The sequence below is a fragment of the Triturus cristatus genome, chromosome 7 (genome assembly GCF_964204655.1).
Source record: "Triturus cristatus chromosome 7, aTriCri1.1, whole genome shotgun sequence".
NCBI lineage: Eukaryota > Metazoa > Chordata > Amphibia > Caudata > Salamandridae > Triturus > Triturus cristatus.
Genome location: NC_140590.1, coordinates 219,473,748 through 219,492,191, shown reverse-complemented (window position 1 = coordinate 219,492,191; position 18,444 = coordinate 219,473,748). Strand labels below are relative to the sequence as shown.

Sequence of the window (18,444 nt, the reverse complement as noted above, 5' to 3'; positions counted from 1 at the left end):
GATGATCGTAATCTGGGAATCTTTGATGAAAGTTTCTCTGTCATTAAAAATTCCCTTACCCATAGCGACCCTCTCAAATACTCAAAGGACTTAAGCTCTTCACCCATTCCTCAGGACCTCCTTATATAGCCCCAATCACCTGGTGACTTACCCTGCTACTTTGAAGAAGACACATGTCCATAGCTCCACCGCATCTAGGATTCACTGACTCACCCAACATATCCTGACAACCCAGAAATCACCACCTCCATTCTCTGGTGGCTGCGTTCACTGATATCCATAACATTGATTACCTCTCTAGCACTTCCTCCATACAATTACCTCCTTGCACTAACCTAGATAATCCAATTGAGGCAAGATGGCGTCCACTGGGCTGGACGTGTAAGCTGGCTGCTCCCGGGTGACCAAAACCCCCCACGCCATGCACATACTACATCGATACCTTTGAGAGAGGAGATGCAGGGAAGGGATTGTACGCGATGCTGATTGCCGCGGCCGCATTTTCGTTTGGATTTCGCCACTTTCGGTCTCGTTGTTGCTGGCTGTGTGTCCGGAGATGTGGCTGGCGTTTTCCTCCGGTGCCTGCATACTACGGCGGTCGCAGAGGGCTGGATAGAGCCGCGTCAACGATGCCTCCCAAGGCAGCAAGAGGGAGGACTCGCCCTCTGGTGGACAACGCTGGAATCAGGGAGTGGCGGTATTAGCTAAACCTGCTATACAAAGTACGGGATGGTAACCGGCTGACAAACTGGGGTGGTGGCTTATCGTAGAATGTTCAATACGGAAAAAACAATTTACGCTTTGTACTGTTTATGGCTCCAATTTTGATGAAGCCTTGGTGCTGCAACAACTTAATGTGGAGCTTGCATTATGACCCACCCCTTTGGTGATACGTGGAGATTGTAATATCAGTCTGACTAATAAGGAACTTCAGTTGGATACGCAAAATTATAATGGCAGGAAACCTAGGGTTTTCAAGGTGCTATCTCATTTACTTATGGATCATGGTCTGGTCGATGTATGGGATTATCTTTGTCCACTTGATCCTGGCTTTACATTTTATTCCCATCCCCATCAAAAGTTAGTACGACTAGATTATTTTTTTGTTTCACCGACACTATTCACAGAAGCTAAAATCCTAGTTTTTCCAAGAATTACATCTGACCATGCACCAGTAGTCCTTGATATACCCGCATTAGGCTCTTACGTAAATTTACGAATTTTTACTTTTAATAGGAAACTGCTTCTGGAAAAACTCTTTCTAGATCATATTAAAAACTGGATCAAGGTTTTTTTTCAAAATAATCGTCATTCAACCTCCACTGGAGTCTTATGGGATGCCTTTAAGGCCTGTTTTAGAGAGGAGGTCCTGAGTTATGGATTGTACCAGCAAAAAAACGCTAAGCTTGCAATGCAGGAATTGTATATTAAGCTTAAGGCTGCGGAAGAAAACTTAGCACTGGGGATATGGACCAAGATTGATATTTCTGATCTACAGACTAAGGTGGCGAGATGTAGGGCTAATATTAACTTATCCTGGCGCAAGGAAATCGCTGCTAAATATCTAGTATACAAAAAGGAATCCTATGAGTATGGAGAAGGGGTCGGGCGCTGCCTGGCGAATAGATTACGTTCTAAGGAAGCCACCTATAGAATAGCTGGTATGAAGAACCAGTCAGGTGATATGATCTATGATCCCCAGGAAATTGTTCAGATCTTTTTTGAATTCTATGAAAATCACTATTTGGGAAAAGAGATAGGGGTATATATAGGGGACTCAGCAATACAACACCTGGTGGAACAAATCGGTCAGGAGGAGGCAGAGACTCTGGAAAGCCCTATTACTATGGCAGAATTAGAATCAGCCATAAATAGTATGGCGATTGGTAAGGCGGCGGGCCCCGATAGGCTATCTATTGGCCGTCCTCCAAGCCGCTCAAATGGGAAATGGACCGCAATCCTGGGACGAGGCCAACATTGTTATTTTCAGGAAAAAAGATAAACCACCGGATCTCCCAGGGTCATATCGCCCGATCTCTCTTATTAATTGTGATGGGAAGATTTATGCTAAAATCCTGGCGGATAGATTAGCAATAGTTATCTCGCCTTTGGTCTCCCAAAAACAACATGGATTTATTCCTGGCCGGGGACTGTGAATCACATTAGTAGAATTGTGACACTCTTTGACATTTCACAGGTTGAGGCCAGGGATTTAGGGCTGATCCTATTAGATGCCGAGAAGGCGTTTGATCGTGTGGCGTGGAACTTCCTCTGGGCAGTTATGGAGCGGATGGGGTTTGGTCAGGGTTTTATCCAAGCTGTAAAAGTATCATATCGATCGCCCACGGCTAGGATTTGTTCTATGGTCCTGGTATCAAACCCAATAAAAATTTCAAGAGGCACTCGGCAGGGCTGTCCGTGCTCTCCCCTGCTGTTTGCCCTTTATATTAACCCTTTTTTAACAATGTTAGAGAGAAGCACTCAAATAAAACCTTTTTGCATACTGGAAAACCAGTTCCGTGTATTCGCATACGCGGACGATATTGCCATTATAACATCTGACCCTCGTAATGCTATATCTGAAGTAGAACACCTAGCATCTGAGTTTGGTGCGGTTTCGGGCTATAAGTTGAATACATATAAAACCCAGATTCTGTGTACTAAACAGATCATGGCCAGCGACCCTAGAGTGGTTAAGGAGGTTACTTTACTGGGTGTTAAGATCCGAGAAAACTTGAAAGATTTGGTCGATATTAACAGGCGGGATATCACTCGCAAAGTGAAGCAATCGCTAGATAGCTGGGAATGCCTACATCTCACCTTGGTGGGTAGAGCTAATATTCTTAAAATGAATATACTCCCGAAGGTGTTGTATTTCTTTAGGTCAGTACCGCTGGAGGTATCCCGTGCCCAGTTACAACATCTACAAGCACTCTGTGTTAAGTTCCTGTGGGCTCCAGGGAAACCCCGGAGAGAGAACAATGCATCTCATGACTCTTTCCAGAGAGAGGGGGGGGTGGTCAGTCCCTGACTTTACACTCTATTATTATTCCTGCCTTTTATTGAATATGCATATTATGCTGACTGGAGAGGATGTCAGCAATCTGGCAAAGGCTCCTTCATTATATCAGATGGTTTTAGGTTCAGAAGTCAAGAACTGTCTGTTTAAGAAACTGGATAGTAGTTATTATAAAAGAACACGTTTTAAAATTCTAGGGGCTGCATTCCAAGTCTGGAATGCAGTCTGAAAATTATTACAAATTCAGAGATTACATTTCTATACTCCAACCACGGCCGTAGGTATTTTGCCACCAATATTTTCTGATCAAGTTGCTAGTAGTTGGAGGCGGAATGGCATCTCTCAAATTGGGGATTTTTATGAGGCTAGGGGGCTTTACACTACTTTTTCAGATTTAGCAGGAAAATTCTCTCTCCACAAAAATCAATTCTTTAAATTCTTACAAATACGTGATTTCTTGAGTAAAGTACCAATGGTGATGGTACCACTCAAAATAGTTGAAGCTATTAGGGGTCAAGAAAAAATAGGGGTTCTTTATAAAATCCTATTAGCTTCAAGGAGGGATGATTTGGAAAAACATAATTGTAAGTGGGCAGCAAAAGTTGGAGAGCCTGGTGTGTCTATGGAGAAGGCTATTGCCACTGCCGGGGAAATTTGTTTATCGGCGAATCTTAAAGCTCAGTGTTTTAAAACTGCATTTAATCTCTATCATACCCCGGCCAAGTTGATGAAATGGGGGAGGGGCAATGATGGCAAATGCTTCCGATGCAGCACGGACAACGCTGATTGTCTCCATATTTTTTATGACTGTGTTAAACTAGGGCCGTATATACAACACATAGAGAAATTCATGACAGAAATTGTGGGGGTCAGGGCCAAAATTTCTGCCTCTATGATGTTGCTGGGGGTTGGTGAGGATCTCGAGCGAGGGAGACCTATGCATAAATATCGTTTCTTGCTTTTTATCGCCTTGGCGGTTGCTCGACTATGTCTAGCCTCTTTTTGGCTCCAGTCGGAAGTACCATCTTTTGAAATGTGGCGAGCCCGGTTCTATAATATATATAAATTGGAGCACAGTCTGTATTCTGTGAAAGGATCAAGAAAACGCAAACTAGGTTTATATATATGGGGGGCTATGGCTGATCATATGAAATGTTGAATGATAACCATTAATCCTTGGTTTGTGGTATAATGGAATGAAATTAATTACAGTTTTTTTTTCTCTCCTATGTTATATGATTCTGTATGTATTTCATTGATGTTTTTGATACTGTGGATATTAATTAAAAAAAAAATTTAATAAAAAACCTAGATAATCCTATAACTCTTCCGCAGGTTCACCCACTCTCCACCTTGAAGTCGGATCTCCCAAACGATAATAACAGTAATATGCCTCACTCCTTTGTGAATCCCCAACTCTTGAACCTAACTCCCCTGCTGCCCAAGCTCCTACACCACTCCACATCATCCTGCCCGACGCTGTTCCCATCTGGCCAACTCTGCCTGAAATCTTCCTCCGGAACGGCCCCTTTCCTTATCTTTCCCTTTCATGTGCTACTCCTCTTTCCACCCTAGTGAACGGCCCCTCACCTTCCCACACCAAGATCGATGATCCTCAAACCTGCCCCACCTCTAGACTTAAGGAAATTAACTGGAAGCTTCAAAAACTCAAAACGGGCATACAAAAACTCATAAACATCTCCTCATAGCTGGCCATTGACTTATCATCCAAAAGGACTTTGCAGGTGATCCTGCAAGTGACCAACCAATACCCTAAAATACCAACTCTTCCTTCGGAGTGCCCCTAAGCAAAAATCTCCCGCCCAGAACTTGACTACCACTCCCTACCCAAAGCTCCCTCTAGACCTGTTAGATCCAAGAACCACCTATCTGACCTGGACATTCTCTCCCTCCTTCTAACTTACAACTCCACTCAATGGGACAACCCAGACACTCCTGGACCCACTCAAATCAACCCACTAAACCCCCCCATTAGCTACTAGTCACAAGCACTGTTCCCTGTTACATGTGCGCCTGGGTGCCCGCGCACCTACGTCTCCCAGAGCACGCAGTTTAATATGCGAAACGTACACACTCAGCTGAGGACAGTTCACGCCGCCACTTTTAAAATGCATGCAGCGCGAAAGGCAGAAGGAGACCACCCGAAGTTCATCAGCAAGTGGCTCCTGCTGCATTTCTTTTGTTTAAAAGGACTCGGCTCTGGGGCAGATTGTGTGCTTTTTTTAAACAAATCATAATAATCACAGCGCCCGTGTGCGCTGCAATTAACATGATTACTTTAACAAAGGCACACAATCTGCCCAGCAGCTCTGCCCTATTAACAAATGAAAGGCAGCAAATCTACCAGCATGGTGTGTGCTTTCAGGGGTTTCTAAAAGCACACGTCCTGCCTGTAGACTTGCTGCATTTCTTTTGATAATAAAGCGGGTCAGATTGTATGCCACGCTCTATTTACAAATGAAATCCAGCAAGTCTACAAGCATGACGAGTGCTTTTAGAAACACCTGAATGAACACGTCATGCTTGTAGACTTCAGAGACGTTTTTCAGGTATGGCCGTGGGAGGGGGGAGGGGGTTGAGACAGTGTTTCAGCAGCCTGGTAGGTATTTTTATGCCAATGCAGGTAAAAAATGGGGAAAGCTCTTCATAATTCATAATTTTTCACTTTGAAATATAAACCTGCAGCTCCAAATACATCAACCGTGTTATTAAGTTGTCTAAAATTGTCATAAGTGAGTTTGAAAACATGGCACCTCGACAGAACGCCTACATTAAAAAATATATATATATATGGTTTCTTAAATGTTTTGTCCTGATTCCTCCGTGCTGAGCTGAGTCCTGCTAAGAGTGAAGGCCAGCCAATGTCTCTAAAATAAGAGAGCTGCGAAGCTGTTACTAACGATAAACTATTTAATAACAGTAAAATAGCTTTTAAAATTTTGGCGACTTGCAGACCATGTTTTCTCAAAAATTGTAATCAGTATTTAGCAATGAAATGCTTTATGTGAGCACTCACCTGTTGTGCCCGGAACGTAAGTCTGGTGTCTCTGTACTGGGTGCAAGGCACCTTACGACCTGCCTTTACCGTTGGGTACGCAGGGCTCGGCCTGCCCGCGCCAAGCAGAAGAAACAGAGGTAAAACCACAATGCATGCTTGCTTCCCTTAATGATACCGGTTGAGACATTGTTGTTAGTTTACGGAGTACATTCAGGCATAGTAGCCTGCAGATCATACCAGTGCTCTATGAGCTCCTGACTAGATTCCCCTTTCCTGTTTGCCTTGTACATGTATTCTGCTATTTTTTACCTCAGGCCTACCACATAATCAAGCACATTATCCTTTGCTTCTTTGAGAGGCTTTTGCAAAGAGTTTCTCAGTAGGCACAATGGCCCCCTTACAGGGTAACCAAACAACAACTCAAAGGGACTGAAACAAACCATTTTCTGTGGAACCTCCCTGTAGACAAACTGTAAGCATGGGAGAAGAACATCCCATCTCCTCCTTAGTTTCTCAGACTACCCATTGATCATGGTCTTCTTGAACCTCTCCACCTGACTGTTGGACTTGGCCCTTTTGGCAGGTTCATTCCTAAACTTTTTGCCTTTTCTGTGACCAGATATTGGTAGTTTTTGGCCTCTGCGCATTTTTAGCACTGTGGTTCAGTGTAAAGTGTGTGCGCGCTCTGAGTGCGTGTGGTGAGATTGGCCTGCCCTCCCATAGGAATGCATAGGGGATATGTGTGTCGATGGCAATTCCTAGTATGAGAGGAGTGCAGGGGCGAGTTTAATATGCATGAGTTCGTGAGTATAAATGCTGCGCAATGGTGCGCGCAGATTTATGGTGACTGGTGGAGAAGTGCCACTTTTATAAGTTGCCATTTCTATGTGCTATGTGTCTGCCTGCCTGATGTGGAGGGCATGGCTGGGTTGTGAGTCACAGGAGCGGAGGGTTGTGGGTGGGCTCCAGAAGACAGGGTGAGTCAGCCCAGTGGTGAATAGAGAGATCTGCATCTAGATGGGAGGGAGGAGTTGCACCTGGTACCTGAATAGGGTTGTGCCTTCCCTCCACAATGCTGGCTCCGCCCCCTGTGGTGTGTCTGAGCACTGAGCCCCCACCGGACAAAGGGGAAGAGGAGCTGGGTAAACAGAGTGCTCCAAATCCCCCCTGAACCAGTTGCATCTGGTTTTCCCCCCAGCCCTGTGCCGAAACACAAAGGAAATGTTGGTATAAATATAGGGGCTGTGACCCCATATCTGGTTTCTGTTGTGCTGTTCCTGACTTGGGTGGGGGCCTGCTGCTGCTGGGCTTCAGGAGGAACCGCCACTAGGGTCTGCCTCCCTGCTGGAGGACCCTGTGAGCTGGCCTGCCTGGGCCCAGCCTTTGCCCCCCCCCTTTCATCCTAAAGGGCTTACTTTGGACCATAGCGCCTGTGAGCGCTTTATTTTGCATTTGGAAGAGCGCTGGACTTTCGCCCTTGTGAGCGTTATATTTCTGCCCAGGAGGACTGCTAGTGGCCTCCAGCGCGAAGCTGCCTCGTAGGGGATTCCCCCACCTTGCTGGGAAACCGTGCAGGAGCCCACCCCACCATTGTGCTCGTTGTCGCGGCTGCCCACCCCGCTGGAGAGCTGTTGTGGCTGGTGCCCACCTGCCATTATATTTAATTTAGACAAAGGCGGGAGCCCACCCCACGCTTCGGTGAAGGAAGGAGAAAACTCACGCCGTGGTCCCGAGGGAAGCCGGAGTGTTGCCTGGCAACCGGGACTCCCACCACCACATCATCACGACACAGAGCGAAGGCAGGAAGTCCCGGCTCCAGGGAGATCGCGAGGAGGGAGTCGGCGTCTTCACACGGGGCCCCCGAGAGCGAGTGAGAGCCCCATGGTGCCCGGTGAGAAGCGGAGAAGTGCTGCAGTCATTGGAGGTGCTCACATGTGTCGGTAGAAGCCCTGCATGTGCCGGGAAACAGAGCCCAAATTTCGGCGGGAGCCTACTCCGCTTGCCGCCGGAAGCGTCGGAAGCCCTAGGGAGCCTCTCAGGCTCTCCGTTGAAGTCCCGGTCCCAGGAAGAGAGACCGGGTGAAGTAAGGAGTAGGAAGGGGCCTCCCCAACTTCAGGGGAGACTGCTGGTGCCTTTCCAGAGCAGGTCCCTGGGTTGCACCGAGTGGGCAATTGTTGTTTCAGAGTCCCAGTGGGGGTTCCGGCGGCCGTGAGTGCCAGTGCTTATTTTTCCTCTTCAGCTGCACCGCCGTAGCAGGCAGCTGCAACGTAGTGCCAAGACATTTACAGAGCCCCCAAGGGGGGGTTCACCCGGCACAGCAGCACCAGTGCCATTTTCATTGGGAGCATTTTGTTTTGAGAAGGGGGGTGAGTTACATTTCCCCAAGTCCCAGCGCATTAACGGGCAGTAAGAGTGCTGCCAAGGCAGTTGGAGGGCCAGTTGAGAGGCCCTAGGTTTTACAGTCCCAGAGCAGGACTTGGGCAATTGGGATATTGGTATCCCCCGAGAGGGCACAGCGAGTGCCCATGCCTTCCGTGATGTTCACAGCTGCCCAACAATTAGTGGGCAGCTGCAATGTTTAGGCCGGCGCAATTGCACACTTTGCTTCGCTGTATAGGCAGCAGACCTGACTTTGGGACATAGGGCCTTTTAAGCCCTAGAGAAGGCCAGTTGGCCCGGAGGTCAGTAGTAGATTGGTAGGGCGCAGTGCTTTAATGTGATTTTGGTGATGTTTTATACCTAATGTGATGCCTACAATGATTTATGCATAATGTGGTTATGCTGGAGGCCCATGGGGTAATGTGGTTTTACTAATGCGTTCTCCTAATATGTCTAATGCAAATTTGATAACGCTGAGGCCATTGTGGTGCCAGTAGTTACTGGTTGTGCTCTAAGTTTATGATACATTTTACTTTGACTATTTTTACTAAGTGATGGTTCTGACAGTGGTCCATGTGGCCCTGCCATGTGTATATAATCCCCTGTACATATTGCCCTGTGCCAGTTGGCACAGTGTATATTGTGTGATTACCATCTAATGTGTTTTATGATAATACAAAGGCTATTTTTATATATAACCTTGTGTGGAGTTCCTTTTGTGGTGTGCCTAGTGTGTTGCTGCTGTGTGTGTGTGTGTTGCGCCAACGCTTTACACATTGCCTCCGGAATAAGCCTGACTGCTCGTGCCAAGCTACCAAGGAGGAGAGCGGGGGTTATCGTCGGCGTGTAACTCCCTTGCCCTGACTAGAGTGGTGGTCTCTGCCTGGCTTTGGTGCAAGGCTTAGCCAACCAGAGATCCCATTTCTAACACAGACCATTTGTCTGTGGCTGATAGAGGTGGTGAACTTGTAGTTGACACCACACTCATCCCACATTGTAGTCAAATAGCTGGACAGATATTTTGTGCCCCTATTTGATACCACCTCTTTTGGAAAAACCACTCCGTTGAACTTACTAAGCAGTGCTCTAGCCACTGCAGGAGCAGCTGTGGTTTTAAGAATTCTTGCCTCAGAGTATCTGGTGGCATGGTCCACTATCACCAAGATATACCAATTCCCTGATGCAATAGGTGGCTTGACTCTTGCAGTTTTTCTCGGTCAAGTCTATTACCTTTGGACTTAGAAACTTTTATGGAGCTTTTTCCCCCAGGGGTCCATCGATGTTCTTCACTAGGCCGGGGTTGGTGAGGGTTCGTTGGCTTGACATTCGACAAGTTCCCGGTCAAACTCTGGAAGTCAGACCTCCGGAGATGTTCAGCGGGATGAACCTGGGGAGCAGGCCGGCTCAAGGTTGAGGTTCTCCAGCTTGGCCGGCCAGGTCAAGTCGGACCACTTATGGAGCTTTTTTACAAAGTTGCTGCAAAGTTCTGGAACTTCTTCCTGAAGTTCCTCTGAGGGTCCCAAAGTGTCCAAAATGTACTCCAAGGATCTAAAAGATCATATATGGTCCTTGAAAGTTTGGGACTTCAGTTCCCATAATCCACTTGGACAAAACTCTTACAAATCATCTGGACATACTCTAGGCTGGGGATTCTTGGTGGCTATGGTCCAGGTGAGCTCAGTTAACATGAAGCTTGCAGGGAGTCCATTCTTTAATTTCCTTGAAGCAAGTTAGTTCTACAGGGCTGTAGTTACAGATTGTGCAGTGGACACAGTCCTTCTGAGTGCAGGGCCTGGTTCAGAAAAATCAAAATTCCAGCATGGACCCTTCTTCTTTCCTTTGGTCCAGAGTATCTTTGAGCTAAATTCCCTCCATACACTACAGCCATGACCCTCAGATCGTCTTCGGAAAACCTCCTCAAGCCCCCCTGCTTTAGATATAAATCTAAGGGAGGGAAATCGCTAGCCTCTCTTAGAGCCAAAGCATGGAATCTCATGCCAGCTCAACTGAGGCTCTTGAAAACAGAAACTCAGTTTAGGAAGGCACTGAAGACCCAGATCTATGGAGCCCCGGAATTTTGCCGATCTCTCATATAGGTATTCACTGCTCTCGGCTCAGCTTGATCCTCATCCGTTTAGCGCCAGGATGCTCCTTCATGAGTGATAGTTGCGATTTATATGTACCCAATTCAATTCAATTCAAGAAGCAGATCTAAGAGACTCTGACCCTCTCAGATACTTATTCAGTGTTCTCTGGGTCAAGCAGCATGGCACTTCTGTCCAGTGAGGTGCAGGGAAACAACCCAGAGCAGGAACATTTCCTCCAAAGTGTGGCACAGTGGTCTCATAGAAAGAACTATTCTTCCAAAATTCAATATGGCTGAAGTCTCAGCAGAGAGGCAAGAGCTAGATAAACCAACTTCCAGGATGGCTCATCTCCATAGTCACCCTCCCCCTGGCTTCTGCTCATGCCTTCCTTGAGCCTGCCATATGGCTGCTTTCGGAGGGTAGGTGTGGAGGGGGGCCTGTTTTCTAATGTCTGTCTCCTCCTTACTTTGAAGCTCATAGTTTACGGACCCTCTCTTTTGCTCTGGCATTCCTGTGCAGTGGAACTCTCTCCTCCCAGGATGGCCCCTCACCCCAGGTGTCACTTATCAAAGCAGCCTTGCTAATCCACTTCACTGGAAGGCTGAATTTTGGCTTACAGACAAGAAAGCTGTATAACTTTGTGCCTGTACATTTTAGAATAAATTCAACAACAGAATTTTTTTTGATTTATCAATACCATTTTTCTAAGTCCTTGAATGATATTTCGGTATTTCCTAGTGGAAGCTATGAATTAATAAGTTCTTGCCATGTTAACCTATGTGGCTGGGGATCTACAATGGGAAAACTGACCTGGGCAATTTTTCCAACACCAGGGCTTATGCAACAGCATTTATAAGGGCCCTGCCTATATCCGTAGACCCCCACCCCCTGGAACACCTAGGTGAGACTTTAGAGGTCCTGGGTATGAATAAATATTGCATGTAATCACTCCACAGTGCTCCTAGGACAAAAGTTAATCTTGAGAAGCACTTTACTACAACGAGGGATGTGAAATGTTCAATTTCTCTATTTCCAGTGCATATAAAACCTCTTTTATAAGGGTCCACCTTATGAATACCTGAATTTCCCCATATCTGGGACACCTAGGGGAAACCCTGGGGATATCTAATATGCCAACATATTGTAGGTTATCAATTTGTAAGTGGCCCAAACACCAAAGTCGAGTTTGGGCACAATTTACTATTTAAAAGCAGTCCTGCAGTACAGGCATGCTTTTAAAGGGGCTTCAGGCTCTCAGCAATGCACACATGCAAGTGCAAAATGGCTGCTAGCCTTTAAACTGCCACGCCCTGTTATATACTAGGGACTTAAAGGTAGTTTCAATCCCCCTGCCCTATTATATACCAGGGCCATATAGGAGAGGTCCTGCTGTTCATAAGAGTATCCTAACCCTAGTGTGTGTAGGTGTTTCTCCTGTATTGTAGGTGTGTTTTTATCAACACATCCCTGGGCCTAGTTAAGCATAGACCAGGTACAGTCCGAGTCAGTTACCATCAGTATTAGCAAAAAATGGGGGTGCCCAGGGCACAGGATGACTTTTCACCAATAGTCTTGTGCAAATACCAGCTTGTTAGCAGAGGACACCCTGTTTAGTGCGCCCCCCTTAAGGGTTATGTCTAAAGTGTGAAAGAGGTTCACCAAAATTATCAAAAATTCACACATTGCAGAGGAGTCATTTCCACACATTTCTATATTAATATCTCCAAACCACTAGAATAATAACCACTTTCTGTGGTTATTTAGGGATTGATTCAAAGAGTCCTCTATCCCGTCCACAAAATCGGTTTCTGCGGGATCAAAATATTAAGGAGTAAACCTGTTAGAGTAATGGATGAGGCGGTTCAAATGGTGGCTTGCATTTGTGTCAAATGGTGGCTGGCAGTGCTCGAATGGCCTCTGGGGATGATGGAGTTTCACTAAGTGAATGTAGTAGAGACCTGACTAAGCATGGTCTGTTAAAATTGATGATTATACAGTTCCCCTGTGAGCTCTAAGGTTGTAGTCCAATCCGGGAGACCCTCCTCTTTGAGCTAATATTTTTTGAGAGGTCATTGGCACAAAGGAAGTGCTTTGGCAGCCTGTGCGCCACTTTATTCAAGAGGGATGTGTGTGATTTCATGTGGGGGTGAGCTAGAGTAAGTTAGCACTGGAGTGAGTTGATTCTCAGGACACCGGTCAGTATAGCATTTTGATTCTCAAAATGAAAATAGATCATGCCCAGGCAGTAGTACTGCTTTTGGTGGCAAGGGCTTTACTGAGTGGAGCTGAACAATCATAACGTCGTGTCTGTTTTTGTTGTAAAACTAATGTTAGCACTTAAACTCACATTGGTGCAAGACACAATTAACTCCCAAAATGGAGGTTAGTGTAAAAAAAATAGTCCAGGGAACTTGCGTTGAAGGACCGCTCAAGCATGTACTGCCCGCTTGATGTCACCACAGGTTCTCATGGGCAGAGAATGCAGACTTGAACACATGTTGTGTCAATGGTGCACTTGGTGTAATATGGACATTGGTGTTCGTTTACATCCCCTCCACTTTTCCATGGAGTCAACAGTCAGATGCCAATCATTGCCTTGAAGCATTTGTACAAATGATAGTGTAAATATGAGCAGGGTCTGGTTTGTTCTCTCCTTCTCTGATGTCCTCATCTTTTTGATTGACACACAATTATTATAAAAAGCAGGCTGCTTACATTAAGAGCTCATTATATGTTTAGAGTTCATGTGCACTCACCCATAACCAGGAGGAGAAAAAAAGACTCTGTTTTCATCATGATGAAATTATGTTGCTTTGGTGGCTTGCAGAATCTGAAGGAAACAAAACCTTTCATTGTTCAACTGTTTCAATACTGAGTGAGACTGGTCTAGTCTAGACACACCAAGTACAAAGAGGACATGGCATTCGCATTTACAAACTGGTAACTCATTTATCTTATTTTTTCACTTCCGAAAATGTGCTCAGGAAAGCACTACCTTACTCATTGAATTTAAGTAATTCAGTGAGTTCTGCTTTCATTTGTTAGATTGATATAGGAAATTTATCCAAGGATATCTGCTTCCAGCTATGGATTTGGGTGTATCTTTGGTTTTTTACACCGTCCAGCTCTGTACAGTGCACATCTTTATGGTAAAACACACAAGATGATGGACGAAATGTTGCACATTGGCAAAACATTCACCCCCAGTCACAGATCTGGGTTTAATCCATCGTTATTTTGCTCACCACGCCACCCCAGTTCAGACATGGCCATATGCAAATCAGTCTTGATCCTGTGCCTCATGGGAACAGTCCAGCCTGAACTGCCAAGCCATGTCTTCCTTGGACCAGAATCAAGCATCCTAGGACCGGTTTCTGGCTATCGGCCGTCATCAGCCAGGATAGCTTGACTCCAGTGGCGTAGTGAGCACGAAACCCATGTCTGCTCATACCCTTACCACAAAGGGCATTCCATCCATCAATTGTGTGTCTTTTGCTTTCTCGCCCTAAGTGTGCCGGGTATGCCTAGACGTAGGTCCCGGGCTCACTGTGCTACTGGACTCAAGCTATCCTGTCTGAAGAGGCGTGAAACCCCGAAACCGGTCCTAGGATGCTTGTTTCTGGTCCAGGGAGGACCTGCCTTGGCAGTTCGGGCTGGACTGTTCCCATGAAGACACAGGGTCAAGACTGATTTGCATATGGCCAGGTCTAAACTGGGGTGGCATGGTGAGCAAAAGAATGATGGATTTAACCCAGATCTCTTGACTGGGGGGAGAATGTTTTGATTTGTTCTGCATTCCGTCCATAAATTGTGTGTCTTTCACATCTTTATGGTGGCACCTTGTATGAAGTTCATTTCTACCACACAGAGAATACTAATAATAACATTCTTCAAATAATGTAAAAATAACTTCTCTCAATGTGTATTTTGATGATAAGCAATATTCCTGCTGTACCTTCTGCCCTAAGTAGCAACAGGTCTAGCCACCTTCTTTTTACAGCAGTGGATACACTGTTACTCTTTTAAGCAAGTCTGATTGGTGTTCATGTCATGTGTTTGCATCTTGTGAGTAGTGCATGCAAGACAGCCAGGTACTGTCAACAGATACCCCAAACTGATCAAATCTACTGCCCAGATAATGAGACCGTATGCCGTGGATATGCTTCTCTGGCCTAGGTTTGCTGTCATGTGGTCAGGATGTATGATGCAAGGTAGACAGTCTGCACCCTTAAGCTGCAGACCATGTTAAATGTATGTGAGAATACTGAGATACAAGCACTTTATACCAGCGAGAGTATATGCGTGGACCCATGAATTTGTGGCAATTTGCTGTTTTCCTATGCCAAGGAATATCTATCACGTGTTAAGGTTTTCTCAATAATGTAACGAGTCTAGGTTTAGTCATAATTTGGCCAGGTACATTTCTTTTGCTTACTAACACACTCCTTCACTCACTCATGTGGTCACTCACTCATTCACTTACACACTCAATGCGTTCTTCACTTTCTTTAGCCAACCCTTCAGTAGGTTCCAGCTGTTTCCAGGAGTATTATAATGGCCATAATGCCACTTTCAAACCATGGGTGAGCAATAATACATTAATGTTGGAGTGAACATGTGAATTTCATCAATTCGAAATTCCACAAGTTCAAAATATTTCTCAATTTTATCTCTGTAAACATTTTATGGGTGTTGCAGTAAAGTCTTTACTGGAAATTCAAAAGGTTCTGCTGGATCGGAGGATAAGAGAACCCCACAGGATGTCCTGAATCCCTAAGATGCAAACTACCTGCTGTTACACTGTTACACACTTACACAGAAAGAGAGGAATTATTGTTGCAGAGTGCAATGAAGTATATAGTATGTGTTCATACACTGTAATGCAATTTAAATATGTATTATTTATTTTGTTGTCCTTACTGACAATTGCTCAAGATTAAAAGCCTCTGAATAGTAGAGCGTGAATCTACACTCTTAAGCAGTTTTGCAAATTAATTTTTTTTTGCAAATTTAATAATGAATTAGTGGATACTACTCACCTCAGCTGTCTTTGTTTTTTCCAGGAGTATTACTGCCTGACACCAGTTTCTGTCAAACTTATATATCCAATTACAAATGTTTTTTTTAATGTATTTTCATATTCAAGATGACTTGACATTCTTATGTCAAGACTGGCATCACCAAAAATCATGTGAGCAAAAACATTGTGCTGGGGAACGCACTAGAATGAGCAAATATTGTGTCTTATGATGAGTAAACACAAATACGAAGGTGCATACAAGGATGCATACATTGTGTACCTTATTATTAGCAAGGACGCTTACATATTGTGTTTCATTATTAGCAAAATGCAAGGCCTGTTTTGTAGCCTGAGTAAGTGGCTGGATTCCTATCCTATGTCTAATATATATTTTGATAAAGTTAGTTTAACACAACTATTTGCCTCATTGTCGATTCAAATGTTGCATGACTGAATTCTTCTTTGTATGGGTTTTGTACTGATTTAAAGGAGGTAGTCTAGTAGCAAAACATTTAACTTTGGCATTGGGAGACCCAAGTTACAGTATGCTCTACATCCAATTCTTTTTGTTTCCTATTTCCAGAGCCTTTGTTGATACACTTACAAAAATCAGCAAAAATCTACAAAAAGACTGAAAGCATCATTTTGAATTGTGTTGAGTTAGAAATTGGGTTGTTGACTGACTGGGATGCAAACTTTAGCCAAACAGCAACCACAATTCTAGACAGGATAAGTGACAGGCGGGCCATAAGTTAACCTGTGCTCACCCTCTGGTAGCTTGGCACAGATCAGTCAGGCTTAACTTTGAGGCAAATTGTAAAGTAATTGTGCTACACTTCAAACAATAAAACAGTGAATACACCACACAACAAGAATCCACTTCGAGTTATCAAAATATAACAATTTAAAAAATAAAACATGACCAAAATGACAAAGATCCGATAAGTAGAACTTGAGATATGAATTTTTAAAGAATAATCTGTAAAATAGCACTTAGAAGCAATTAGTGCTTACATAGGATATCTGGTCGTGCCATACTGGGACAAAGACAAGAGTTCAGACCGACTGTGATGTAGCGTGGGCCAAATACAGGGACCAGTGAGGCCCGCTGAACTAAAGTACCTTAATCCTGGTTGCATAGATGAAGATGCAGGTTGTATCTGAGTGATGCATCGGTGTTGATCCCGAAGAAGAAGGAATAGTCGATTTTCTCAATTAAGTAGGGGAGATGCGTCAATATTCTCCATGCAACAGCGGGCATGAATTTTGAAAGTGAAGCAATGGTTCAGACATGAGGCAGTTCTGAAGGTGATGCACTTGGTTTCTCTATGCAGCAGAGGTGATATATCGATTTTCTCCTCGCAACAGCGATGCACCGGTTCTGTTCCTGGAACAGCAGCAATGTGTTGATTCTGCTTTTGCAGCAGAGGAAGCATTGGTTCAGCTGGAGCAAAGACCTACTTCCAAGGGTCCAGGACTGGAGTGCCACCACTTAACAGGGCAGACTCACAAATTGCAGAGTCTAGTGTAGGAGCAGAATGGTTGGAAGTATTTTATGTCCCTAAGACTTCAGATCAGGCTAGCCGGCTACTCCTTGTAGTCACTCTGGTTTCAAGTAAGGCCTTTCTAGTCCTTCTCATCCAGGCAAGAGAGAGCAGCAGGCAGTGAGGCAGCCAAGCTAGGGAGGAGTTAAGTAAACAGCAGCCCAGCAAAGCAAAGTGGCAGTTTTATCAGCAGCACAGCAGTTCTTCTTCCTGGAAGAGTGGTCACAGGTCCGAAAGTGTACTGCAGTGGTAGTGTCAGAGGTCCAGTACTTCTACGCAGTTGTGCCTTTGAAGTGGAAGAGACTTCAAAGATATGCTGCTGAAGTGCCCTTCTTGCCCTGACTCCGGATTCACTACAGAGGGGTATGCAGCCCTTTGCGTGGGGACAGAACACAGACTATTCAGGTGTAAGTGAGGCTGGGTCCAGCTCCTTCCTCTAGTCCTCCTAGGAAGGCCCATCAAGCCACAACTAAGTTTCCCCTGTGTATGGCTGTCTGGGGGAATACACAAAGCACAACTGTCACCTTCCCCAGAAATGCGATCAGAGAAAGGCAGCAGGCACCAAACGACTAAAGTAAGAAATGGCAACTTTATAAAATTAATCAAAATATATATAGCTGCAATGCACTCAATTCATCAAATTCTAGTCAAAGTGATCACTTTATCAAAACACTAATAACAGTTGAGTGTACACCTAGAAGGGGGCTCTGCCAGCCGCCTAATTTGTGAGGAAAAAATTAAAACCTGGATAGGTATCCTGATGCTAAGTGCACTACTATAAGTCTTTGTAAAGATGTACACAATGTTAACACACAGTACAAAACTCACTGTTCTGGATTTAGTCAAATTTCAGCCAGATAGAGACATGACCAGATTGTTGTCTCATCATGAGACACACTAGATACGATTCTTGGACACCTTAGCACCGAAATGTTTAAATGACACATTTGAACTGTCTTGTTTTCTTTGAATATTACATGTTATTTTCATGTGAGGAACCTTTGTCATATCGTTGTGTGTTCACAATATGACATATGACATTTTATTGTTGAATCTTTTGTACATTTTTGATGTATTTATTTACTTTCTGCTTATGAGTGCTTAGGATCCTTTTGGAGTCACCTCCATCAAGTTATTTCATTTCATCACTTAATCACTGCACGCACTCTTTGCATTATTATTGAGTTTATTTATGTAATTATTTCCATCAAATGCCACTTGAGGTTAAGAACGCTGTATAACATGAGTAGTCGAAATTTCTCTTTTGTACTCAAATGTTTGAGCATGTAACACTATTATTGTAAGCATAAGTGACACCGGAAGGTAAGAGTAACAGTCACTTTATTACAAGCCATCCGCTCTCTGAACAGGCTAAT

General features: G+C 44.6%; 1 protein-coding gene across 1 annotated transcript in view; it reads right to left on the bottom strand.

Moving 5' to 3' along the window:
- The window catches only part of LOC146809261 (inducible metalloproteinase inhibitor protein-like), a 159,708-nt gene extending 144,131 nt beyond the window's left edge, over positions 1–15,577 (bottom strand). Inside the window, exons 1-2 of the mRNA XM_085616083.1 lie at positions 15,544–15,577; positions 13,261–13,334 (exon numbers count right to left, since the gene is read on the bottom strand). Of these exons, the coding sequence (XP_085472209.1) occupies positions 13,261–13,300 (40 nt within the window). The 5' untranslated portion in view covers positions 13,301–13,334; positions 15,544–15,577. The remainder of the gene's footprint in view (positions 1–13,260; positions 13,335–15,543) is intronic.
- Positions 15,578–18,444: the final 2,867 nt, after the last annotated feature.